The 12896-nt window shown below is 38.1% G+C and overlaps 1 protein-coding gene across 4 annotated transcripts in view; it reads right to left on the bottom strand.

Annotated features, from left to right (window-relative positions):
• Positions 1 to 12896, bottom strand: part of DDX4 (DEAD-box helicase 4) — a 104118-nt gene that overhangs the window by 22720 nt on the left and 68502 nt on the right. For all 4 annotated transcript variants that reach the window (XM_048851197.2, XM_048851196.2, XM_048851199.2 and 1 more), the window contains 5 exons: positions 11678 to 11820; positions 5535 to 5687; positions 4022 to 4176; positions 1969 to 2098; positions 282 to 448 (listed from right to left, as the gene is read on the bottom strand). In XM_048851197.2, coding sequence (XP_048707154.1) covers positions 282 to 448; positions 1969 to 2098; positions 4022 to 4176; positions 5535 to 5687; positions 11678 to 11820 — 748 coding nt within the window. The remainder of the gene's footprint in view (positions 1 to 281; positions 449 to 1968; positions 2099 to 4021; positions 4177 to 5534; positions 5688 to 11677; positions 11821 to 12896) is intronic.

Raw genomic sequence — 12896 nt, 5'->3', positions numbered from 1 at the left:
CATGCCAAGGAGACACTGACCCATGCTGCAATAACTGAAGTTAACTCTTTTACATAGTGAACACAAACCACAGAAACTGAGTTCAACTTGGGGTCTTTTCAATAATAAACTTAATATCCTATAAAGTTTGTTAAATATTAGTGCTCAATTTTTTAAAACAGTATTAAGTAGCAACTTCAAACATTTTTATTTGATTGTCCATATAAGCGAAGTCTGATCACAGATCTTAAAAACACATTTTCTGCAACTACATTTCCAGCTTCACACAAATTATCACACACCTTTGAATTTCTTCCGGGAAAGTGGCACTAAACATTAGTGTTTGACGCCTGTCTTTTGATGGCATGCCTGGGCAAGAGATTAATTTCTTCATCTCTGGACCAAAACCCATATCGAGCATACGGTCGGCTTCATCTAACACCAAATATCTCACTTTACGCAGTCCAATCTTTAGTGGATTTTTAAATAAATACAATAAGAACGAAAACAGCTTTAAAATATTTCAGTAAAGATACATTCAAAACAGAACAGGCTAAAAACAAGAAACTTTTCTGCCAATACCATTTTCTGTGACTATCTGTAATAATGGTAAGGTATTCCTCTCCTCTCAGAAAGCAGGTCAGTCACATTTAAAATGCTTCCTGTTTTCCCCAGAATCACCTTATACCTGTTCATTTCTACCCAGTACACAACTTAAAGATCTTAACTTACTTTACCTCTGCACTATCTACTCTACAAAGTGTCAGGGAATTTCAGTACAAAAAATAATTTATGATATAGTTCAACATAGTTAAAAAATTTAGTCTAGTTGGAACGCATCCATTTTGTCGTAACCAGACCTCTGACGTTTATTAGTGACAGGCGCCCAACACACCCTTTGTTCCCTGACATGACCCCTTGGTGTCACTAATGCAGACCTCCACCAAGTCACAGAACAAATTAGTGGCTACAGACAAAAGTTTATTTTGTGACTATTGTCACCAATCAGGAGTGAGATTCTGACTAGCTGTCCTAGGAAAACGGATGGAAAACCAACACCAGATGCTTCCTTGGTAGCAAGGAACACAATTCTGCAGGAGGCACTGAGATATCTTCACCTGCCCAGGGCCTTATTTACTGAGCATTACTTTAACACTTCACCATAGGTTTTGTGTTTTTTCTGCCAACATTCACCTAAATGCAAATAATAGAGTCACAAACTTACAAACTGATTAATGGAAAAAATAAGTTGTTTCCAAATATGTTAATTTAATTCTTTTCATATTAAGAAAATAGTTCCACACAGACAATAAAAGCTGCTAATCCTAATACTAAGGATTTTACTACCAACAAAAGACTAAGCCAGTGTAAATCAGATGGAGATTTGCCCTGAAGAGAGAGACCACTAGGGAGACCTGAATTCATGTCCCTGCACCAAAGTTGTAATTTTCTGAAAATCAAAACAACAAATACGACTGAGCCCATAAGTAAACAAGATTGTCAATACCTTTCACTTCTGTAATCCTTTTCTTGCCATGTCATCTTCCAAACACTTACCTGTCTCCCTGGCTGGTATTATGTCAGACTCCAGTTCCTCAGGGCAAGAATACTGTCACAACTAGATGTCTTAAAGTGCTACATACATTTATGGTGTTACAAGGGTCCAAATATAAATCCTGCTAAGTGCTCTAAATATGCATCTATTTACAAACATATTTTACATTGGCTAGTTATACTACTGCAACAAGTTTAGCATTTTTTTCAAAAATGCTACCTAGTTAGGTCATGCAAATGAAATCACTGCAACCTCATTTGACTGCCAAATTCATCCATTCTAATCAATGGTGACAAGTTTGCAAATCTGTCTTTGCTTGCATCAAGTTAGACTGACTAGCACTGATCTGTAATAAATCTGGTGCAAACTGTTTTCAAGGAATTCAAGGTAAATTACACACTTAAATGTAATCGAAACTTTAGGTAAGATCTTACCTTTTCTTTTCCTATGATGTCCATAAGCCTTCCCGGGGTAGCACATAATATATTACAGCCTTGCTTTATCTGACGAATTGAATGACCTGTCTGCGTACCTCCATATATCACAACTGGCCTTATGCAAGTTCTATTAAATTGGCAAGAAATTGTGATTACGTAGTCACAAATCAATTCTTCGTTACACACCTTCATTTATAAACCCTCCTCCCCCTCATCCCAGGAATTACTGTATTGGTTCATAGTTACAGCATTTAAAGCTTTTCCACAAACTGCTCAAGTCAGGAACTTAAATAATGGGTGACTGTGGTTGATGTTGAGAGAGGCAAGATTTTGTTTGATGGTGTACTAGGACTAGCACAAACATTTAGTAATTCGGCATTCTCTCAGTTATTTGCTCATTAATCCTCCATACAATTACTATAGAGCTAAGACTAACAGCTACTATTTTTAGCATCCTGATGCCAGTCCTCTGTATTTTGTTTGAGGCTTTTGTAAATTTCATATATTACAGAATTAAAACATGATAGCTAAAAGGTCACATTCAAAGTCAGAAAATGCCAACGTTAATTTTTCTTGTACAACTTATCTTTCCCCTTTGTGCATAAATATCATGATGACTGTCTTGCATGGTTACATTACACCTTTTCCCACAGGATCTCTATCTCATGCAGTGGTTAAATCAGCAGTTCAATATCCATTTGCTACATTTTGGGCACTCGGTTCACCCTGGGCTTGCACTTGCTTTCACTTACACCAGTGAGAACTGCGACTGAATCTGCTGACAGATTTACTCCAGGCCTACGCTATAATAATTGCGAGAAGAATTTACCCACAAAAACATAGATCCCATTCATTATGTCCTTGCTTTATTCAATATGCACCATCATCCCACAAGCTGAATGAGTAAGGCACTCTTTTACCCAGGACTCCTAAGTAACCTTGGAGCTGAAGTCCCACTGAATAAGTCACACATGCTTGAAAAATTGTACTCCCTTTGAACAACATCCAATATACAATCATTACAACTACTGTAACAAATACACACAAAGGACAGATTTAATGCTGGGCAAGCAACCTTAACTGAGGCACTGAGTGTCCATCGTAAGTGGTTTCCTTAAAAAGGACACAATAGTAACAAATTCTATAGTGTGGAACTTAAAAGCTACTGCACTTGAATGAGCTGTTTTGTACAAGATGAATCATTAATGAAGCAAAGGTAGTAAGTGCATCAAATGAGAGATTTGTTTAAAAAAAGGCATTTAAAATTCTATTTAACTGTTATGCACACGTATGTAGTGCCAACAGAACTTTGGAAGATTACACAATTAGAGTGGTTGTGTGAAACGTTTTTCCAGCTATTCCATTTGCCAAGGGATGGGCACAGATTTTTACGAAATCAAAAAAACAAACAAAGACGCTTATCCAACCTCAGGGCTCAGTGCTGAATTTCTATCCCTCTCCTTTGAGGCAACAGAACTGCTGTAAAGAAAGGACTGACAACTTTTTTTTAAAATAGCAGCAAGAGTGTTTTGCCTGAAAGGATTCAAACAAAAAACAACCCCCTAAAACACTCACCATTTTTGCTCAGACTTTCAATAAGATCTCTTTGAACCTTAATTTAGAGTCTATTAGAAATACTGAACTGTAGCTACTTTATTTTTATTGTCAAGATGAGTGAATGCCAAAAAAACCTTACCATAAATTATGAAAGCAAACTAGATTATTTCATTTTACTAACAAATTGGAACTCATTTCATAGGAAGCGTCGCTTTGTGCTTCTATAAACATTTGTCACAAATCACCTTACAAACTCTTTTTGCCCATTCTAACTTCTTATCCATATATTAAATGTCAACTAGACTACAAAAAACTTCTTTTGTGGCCTAAATTCAATTCCTTGCTCAAGTGAATGTAGACAAATTGAATTGGATGAAAAGTGTGGGGTTTTTTTTTTTAAGGAAATGCCATGGTAGCAATTCTTTGATTTTACAGTCATTAAATTAAGCCTCATACTTTTGCAATGTAGCCTGGTATTTTTTTAAAAGCTTACCCATATGAAAACTTTCTTGCTTCCAGAAAGATCTGGTTTATCAGTTCTCTAGTTGGGGCTACAATAATACATTCTGGTTCTTGCTGCTCTCTGAAGTGACTGGCAGTTACCCCATCTTTCATCATGTGAGCCAAAATTGGCAAAAGAAAAGCTGCCTGGAAAGCAAACATGAATGCTTTATTAGCATTGTGTTTAAAAGGTTTGTTTCAGGAGCATGAGCAATTTGTGAAGCAATGAAGTTAAAGAAAATAACTTTATTTGAAGATTGAAAAGTAATAATAAACCTAGCAAGTTCCACAGAAATTCAGAGACGGGAGGGCTGCAGGTACTCAGGAGTGCTATCTGGGGGGGAGGGGGCACACACAGATGGGAGCAGCCTGGAGCACGAGCTGGGGCTGGCAGGCTCCCTACCCGGCTTCTCAGAAATGGCAACATTTCCCTCCCTAAGCTCCTAACTTCATGTGCTGCCAGCTCCACAGCTCCCATTGGCTGGGAACTGCGGGGTCAGTGCCTGCAGCTAGGAGTGAGGGAGCGACATATTGCTGCTTCCAGGGAGCCCCCCACAAGGTAAGCAGCATCCAGAGCCCTCATCCCCTCCCATGCCTGAAGCCCCAGATCTGAGCCTCCTCCCACACCCCAAACTCCTCCTGCTGCTGCTGAGGGGCGGTGGCCTGAGACTGGCACAGCAGTGGCCGGTGCAGAAGTCACTGCGGTCGTGGAAAATCACAGAATCCAGGACCTCCCTGACAAACTCTCAGCCTTACTTGTGAGGTATCCACTGAAAACTAAACTCACTGATCAATAATATTCTTGAAAGATGTATGCATGCAGTGGGTTATAAAGGAGTTATGGGACATATGCTGGAATGGTAACTAAAATGTGTTGAAGCCAGGCATGTCAGGGAAGTTAGTAAACAGACCTGCTGAGACAAAGGAATTCGTATTTGAGTCTTTGACCAGCCCAATCTTCAGCCAAAGACACCGAAAATCCATATTTACATATAAGCAGAAACAGGACCATCAATACAGCATGGGAAGGAGATGGTAGGAACCTGAACAATTTGCATTTCAGCGAACACAAATGGGGGAAAAGAGAGCATGGAGCTTCCTTCACCACCAGGTTCCATGTCGCCTTCCTCACAGCTTAAAGTTCTTTGAGCAGCAGCAGTCAGAAGAATCCATTTCAAAGGTTTACTGGTCTATAAAGACAGTGGGTATGAACCTCAACTGAGAAGCAACTGAGTCAACTTATTGTATACAATATTACTATATTAATCAGTGTACAGAGTGAGGTCTTTTCTTAAAGCTAATGACACTGGTGATTCGTATCATTGTTAAATGTATGTATTAACACTACGTAAGGAATTATGGATACTCATTGATATTAGGCTGTATAGTCTGCCCAGACAGGAGGGAATGTCATAGCTATCTACCTGTCTCCTGTGTAAATTAAGCATAGGAGAAATCAGAAACAATGGAATCTCCCTTTATACAGATCTTTATACAGAACTTACCGTTTTTCCAGATCCTGTCTGGGCACATGCCATTAAATCTCTCCCTGCAAGTATAACAGGAATACTATACTTCTGCACTGGCGTAAGTTTCAAATATCCAGCTTTAGCAATGTTCTTGTTCAATGTTTGACAAAGATTAGCTTCTTCAAAAGTCTAGAAAAGAATCAAGAAAAAGTCTATACTGTTGTATATCACCATACTAAAATTATTCAAATTCATCAGTTGAGAAATACTGATAGTAAGTGGTCTAGAAGCTTGAAACACCAGAACTACTCCACTGCTCCTCAGGATTCAGAACTTTTAATGTCTACGGCTACTTGAGTGTGTCCCATCACCTATTTAATTCCCCTCAACAATATCAACTGCTGCTGTGACCATTCCTTCATACGAGTGCCATTCAGAAAAAGTTAAAAGGATTGCCGGAGTAACATGGAGAGCTTCAATGACTGAACAAAAAGAAAAGGAGTACTTGTGGCACCTTAGAAACTAACCAATTTATTTGAGCACAAGCTTCTGTGAGCTACAGCTCACTTCATCAGATGAAGTGAGCTAGTGAGCTGTAGCTCACAGAAGCTTATGCTCAAATAAATTGGTTAGTCTCTAAGGTGCCACAAGTACTCCTTTTCTTTTTGTGAATACAGACTAACACGGCTGTTACTCTGAAACCAATGATTGAACAGTTAGGGATTGCAGGACAAGATTCAGATGCCATTTTGGTTCTCTGAATAGGTGGAAGCTCAACTGCCGTATCTGGCTTCAGAAATCTACAGACAGATCTGAAAGCAATTTCTTCGGATTGCAGCACTGTACTGAACTGACAGACTTCCCACAGTGCAAATTTCACTGCCCCACGTCCAAGTGAATTTATGCTGATTCTGCCTTTTGAATCTCATCAACATTCCCCAGACTGATAAGTTGCCTAGTTGCTCCAGAGTCCCTGAGATTGGCTTCTGTAGCGGAGTATCAAAGCAGTTTCTAGGACAACATACAGGAGCATAGAAATTTCCATACTGGATCAGTCCAGGGGTCCATCAAGTCCAACATCCTATCATCAACAGTAGCTAGCAAAAATATTTTAGGAGAGGTGCAAGAAACTCTGAAGCAAGCAGTTATGGGACAACCTGGCTTCAGGGAAAGTTTCCTCCTACCTCATCCACCACCAATAGTCAGAAGCAGGCTTAAAACCTGAAGCATGATGGTTTATATTTCTTCAAAACCTTATTTAATATTTACAACAATTCTGGATTATTCTGGTTATCCCCATCAATGTCTAATCCCTTTCTGAACCCTGCTAAGCTTTTGAAGCTCTTGGCCTCTAATTATCTTGTGGAAACAGTAGACCTGGTGTCTTAGCTGGTCTAGAACCTTGTCTGTTCTAGACTTAAACAGCCCTTCACCATCAAGTGGAGTCTTACCTGCATTCTTGTTTTGAGAGGAAATCCTGACAAACATAGCCACAAGTGGTACTTCAAATTAATCACAGCTGCTACAATTCTAGAGGCCTCATCTGAAGCACTGAATGATGCTCTGACAGCATACTTAGCAACTGACTGACTGACCTTCAGAAATAAAAGGTTTGGCTAGTCTTGTATTGTCTTTCAGCAGTGACTGGAGCACGCGCTGGTGCTGGGAGTTGGCGGGGCTGGCAGGCTCCCTATCCGGCTTCTCGGAAACGGCTACATGTCCCTCCCTAAGCTCCTAACTTCATGTGCTGCCAGCTCCACAGTTCCCATTGGCTGGGAACTGCGGGGTCAGTGCCTGCAGCTAGGAGCTAAGGGAGGGACTTACTGCCGCTTCCAGGGAGCATCCCACAAGGTAAGCAGCACCCAGAACCCTCATCCCCTCCCACGCCTGAACCCCCAGACCTGAGCCTCCTCCCACGCCCCAAACTCCTCCTGCTGCTGCTGGAGGGGGGGCGGCCTCTTTCTTCCATTTGCATATAATCACCTGAGTTTACCATTCTAATGCCCAGACTGACAGAGGAGAACATATTCCTGCCTAAGTTTCTTATCTTCTCTATCAAAGTATTAGAGTGGATTTGAACTGCTTTAGCACTTTGAACTGCAGTCACATCACTACCAGTGAGGCAAGAAGCAGCCAATATAACGGTAGTAATGAATGACTAACTACCCTGACATCTGTTGGAAAAGTAGTACAGCAAAACACAAAATTTCCAACCACCATTCCAAAAGGCGTGAGTCCATGCTGATGATGGGTTCTGCTTGATAACGATCCAAAGCAGAGCAGACCAACACCTGTTCATTTTCATCATCTGAATCAGGTGCCACCTGAAGAAGGTTGATTTTCTTTTTTGGTGGTTCAGGTTCTGTAGTTTCGCATCGGAGTGTTGCTGTTAAGACATCTGAAAGCATTCTCCACTCCTTGTCCCTCTCAGATTTTGGAAGGCACTTCAGATTGTTAAATCTTGGGTCCAGTACTATATGAATCTTTAGAAATCTCACATTGGTACCTTCTTTGAGTTTTGTCAAACCTGTTGTGAAAGTGTTCTCTAAAATGAACATGTGCTGGGTCATCATCCGAGACTGCCATAACATGAAATATATGGCAGACAGTTGGTAAAACAGAACTGGAGACATACAAATCTCCCCCAAGGAGTTCAGTCACAAATTTAATTAACGCATCATTTTTTTAACGAGCATCATCAACATGGAAGCATGGAAGCTCTGGAAAGGTGACCAATGAATGAGAGGGCATATGAATGTTTAGCATATGTGGAATGTAAATACCTTGCAATGCTGACTCCAAAAGTGCCATGCGAATGTCTGTTCTCACTTTCAGGTGACATTGTAAATAAGAAGCAGTCAACAGTATCTCCCATAAATGTAAACAAACTTGTTTGTCTTAGCAATTGGCTGAACAAGAAGTAGGACTGAGTGGACTTGTAGGCTCTAAAGTTTTACATTGTTTTGCTTTTGAGTGCAGTTATGTAACAAAAAACTACATTTGTAAGTGACACTTTCACGATAAACAGATTGCACTACAGTACTTTATGAGGTGAACTGAAAAATACAATTTTTGTTTATCATTTTTACAGTGCAAATATTTGTAATAAAAAATATAAAGTTAGCACTGTACACTTTGTATTCTGTGTTGTAATAGAAATCAATGGGTATTCTATTGTTTAACAATGCGATTAATTACAATTAATTTTTTTTAATCGCAGTAAATTTTTTTGAGTTAATCACGTGAGTTAACTGTGATTAATCAACAGCCCTAGTAGAAATGTATAACTTAAAAGGGGAGATATAATGGAATGCTAACCTGTATTATTATTGTTCAGTCACTAGGTGGTGTTGAGTGTAAAATACCTTTTAAAGCTAACCTCAGCCATACATGGGAAACCACTAAAGGATCTTATGAACACATCTGGTGTGTATAAGCAAGCTCTGAAGCCACTCCGTATCTGGCACAAAAGTACATGACTGGAAAGTTACTACTGTATGTCCGACATGAAGAATTAGGAAGAGCATGGGAAAAGTTCCATGAGATGCTCTCTCTTTTGGAGGCTTTCTTCCAGCAGATGCATCCTTATAAAGGGAGACATTTCCTTGTTGGAATTGACTTTGAACTATCTAATAACTGCAGGGGAGGAAACTGAATAATACTGCTTAAGAAGAATGCAGGATAAACCCGTCACAATGAAAACAATTTTGAGTTTAAATAAATTTGGCATCTGACCCTTCTGCTGGCATAGCTACCTTTAACAAGTTTCATTTCTGACATGTTTGTATGGGAGCCCTATTTAAGGCTAAGCTGTTGTCCAACCTGCTTAAACAGTTGAAGAGTTTCTTGCAGAGGGCGCTCACACTACTAGTTTGTTAAATAAGGCAACTTTTCAGCAATATCGTCAAATCCAACTACAGACTAAAATGCCAGTTTTAATTTTAAAAGTGTGTTTAAACATTTATTGATAGTGAGGATTGTAACCTAGAACTCTCTTGTGGCTGGCCTGAGCAAAATGGGTTCAATCGTTTTTCTTAACCTAGTGAAAAGATGCTCAGAGGAGTAGTTTACTAAATATATTTCTCCAAAACATCTTTTCATTTTTTTCAGCCCTTTTCAAGCTTCCCAGCATAGTTTATAATTTGGTTTATAAAAATATCTTCCCAGAACACCTGGACCTTAAAGTAGAAATTTTTTTTCTATAAGCAATTTTAAAATCAAATTCTTTATGCAATTATGAACTGCATGCAACATCAAAACCAGAAGAGAACAAGACTGTAATAAATACCAAACAAATTGTTATGTAAGCGTTGCCACATTTATTGGCCGAAATATGAATTTTTAAAAAGTCAAGAGTTCCAGTGGTGTCACTTGGAGCTGTGCTGACTTATTTTAAAATAAACAATGTAAAATAAAATCAGATATATTAATTGGTTCCACTACAGGGAGTGGGGAAAAAAAAACACAGCAACGAATAGCTGTAAAGTTTTTGGCTAAAATGTGGTGAGCTGTACTACACTAGCAAGGTCTGGACCTGGCTCTCAGTTCTGTCTTTGGTATTCCTACATCACCCTCTGAAGTTTTATAGTTTTCTTTCTTTCAACTTAACATACACCTGTGACATAGCCAGATTAGACCAGTCTTGAGTATCAGCCATCAGTAACCAACTACAAACACCTATTTCATTAAACTTCTTACCAAACAACATGTATTTACACATCTCGTTTGCATATTAATTCAAGCTCAGCAGAGAAAAACAGACTCCAGTGAGAAACTGCTGAGCTTGAATTAATAGGCAAACTAGATACCATTAACTTGGGTTTGAATAGAGACTGGGAGTGGCTGGGCCATTACACACTGAATCTATTTCCTCATGTTAAGTATCCTAACACCTTCTTGTTAACTGTCTAAATGGGCCATCCTGATTATCACAACAAAAGTTTTTTTTCCTCCTGCTGATAAAGCTCATCTTAATGAATTAGCCTGTCACAGTTTGTATGGCAACTTCCACCTTCTCTGTATGTGTATATATATCTTCTTACTACACGTTCCATTCTATGCATCCGATGAAGTGGGCTGTAGCCCACGAAAGCTTATGCTGCTCAAATAAATGTGTTAGTCTCTAAGGTGCCACAAGTACTCCTGTTCTTTTAGCGGATACAGACTAACATGGCTGCTACTCTAAAACCAGTTTAATTATATTTACTGTTCCTAATTTTCTGTAAAAAACGATCTTTTCTGAACACAAATAACTCTTATGCTGACTATTTCCATTCCTCAGTGTTGCAGCTTTTTATATATGGTTTCAATGGAAAAAAAGCAGATCTCCTCAGGCAGCATATTGCAAGTATTTGATTTGGAGAGAAAGTAGTAGTAGTATGTATTTTTGCAGAGCAAACAAAAATTTTAAATTTGTATGATCTGGAACATTAAAATCACCACTTTAGATTTCTAATACTGACAACTGTACCTCTTTACTTTCTCAAAACATGCCATTTTAGTTTTTATGTTCCTCTCATTACGGACAATGAAAACAGACTATCAAAGGTGGACAAATACTAAGTTTACTCTAATTAAGGATTCTTATTTACTTTAAAATGAACAGATTTCAAAATACGCTTTTACCAAAATGTTCCTAATGATTTTCTAGGTCAGTATTTTTTTATTTTATTTTTTAAGAAAAAAATTATTGCCAAGAAAAAAAAATGGGTGTGTACCTTTTGCTTCTTTGTCGTGTCTAAAGAAGGCACCAAAGGTTGCTTTGGTTCTTTACTTTAACAATTTTAGTCCTATTAAACCTGGAAGAATATTATGGAGGAGGTTGTGAAATTTCACTAAACAGACAAAGCAGAGCAATTGAGAGGTGAACGGATTTTTTTTTTAAGTCAGGCTTTGATGTGTTTGACAGCTATTTAATTTCGACAGTAATTTGGAAAAAATTAAGATTCCACACTTACGTTTCTGTCACCCTTCAAACAAAATAAGTCCCTGAAACTGCCCCTCAAAAGAGATCTTCCAACAAAAAATTCCGAGTTCTATTTTGCCATTCATTTATTCATTATATTTTTATCAAAAGAAAAAATTTTATACATCATAAAGCAGCAAAAAAGGGCACAAACTCATTTTTAAAATACCCTTTGCCAGTAACTTTAAGTAATAGAGGACAAGAGTTCACTAACCAGTATTGCTGGTGGAGGATCAAGTCCTGATACTTCCACAAGAATTGTGTCATATTTGTCAAAATTAATTCCTGTCTGGTAGTGTGCAAAGATGGCTTCTTCATTGTCAGGTGGAGGTGGTGGCACATAGGTCACCTTTGGACCTTCAGAATACAAAAGAAAACCAATGGTTCAGATACATGAACAATAATTTGAGGGACAATTTTAGTTGAAGTAATTTGTTCCTTGTGGAGCAGCCAAACAATTCAGTAGAACTTCATTAACCTGCACTTTATAATTCATGTCTGAAAAAATCCCTTCCCATTTCTCAAAGATTCAGTAGTGTGCTGCACTGAGGTTACTGAATACTACAACTTACAAAATATACTAGTGTACCTTTATAGCACATCAAACATTTCCATTATTAAAAAGCTTACCTGCAGTTGTCAAAATCAAAGTTTTTGTGAAACATTCTACTTGCTTAGCATTTGTTCACTTTTTCACAAATGGCTCTTCCAGTCAATAGAGAGAATTAGTGAAGTTTTACTGGGCAACTAAAAAACCAGAAGCTGAATTTTACACCTTTAAAGTCTTGTTTACACTATAAAGTTTACATTCTGCTGAAATCAAGTCTACCCCAAATTTATCTGGTACATGAGTAAGCCGTATGGAACACTTACATGTGGATGTGAGGTGTTCTACAAGTGAATTAGGAAGACTGAACTGTTCTGAAAAGTACGTTTTAGAATTAAAAAGTTCTTGAAAATATTCAACAGATTTGGGGCCTGTAAGAATTTTTTGAAGACTCATTTGAAAGCTGTCTGGAACACTGGTAAGAGAAGTAGCTGTTGAGGGACTTTCAGTATTGACCATGAACAAATTTTATTCACAAATTATGCCAAACAATAATTTTAACTGTTGATTATAATTCTGAAATTCTAAATAAAGAGAAAATGCAAAATAATGCATACATTACTGTCTTTTTTAAAAAATAAACACATTGTTCAGTAAAACATAATAGATTTTAAGGCCAAAAAGGATCATCTAGTCTGAACTGCTATATGTCATAAGTACTTAAATTTCACCCATTATCCCTGTGTGAGGCACAATAACTGGTGCTTGTCTAAAGCCCTTCTGGAAGATATGCAAGCGTCTTGAAGACTTCATGGAATGGAGAATCCACATTTTGCTTTGGTAGGCTATGCCAATGGTTAGTCACCCTTTCAAAAACCTATCTTAT

This window comes from Caretta caretta, chromosome 5 (genome assembly GCF_965140235.1).
Source record: "Caretta caretta isolate rCarCar2 chromosome 5, rCarCar1.hap1, whole genome shotgun sequence".
Taxonomy (NCBI): domain Eukaryota; kingdom Metazoa; phylum Chordata; order Testudines; family Cheloniidae; genus Caretta; species Caretta caretta.
Note: the sequence above shows the minus strand (reverse complement) of the source record. Positions and strands in the feature narration are given on the sequence as shown.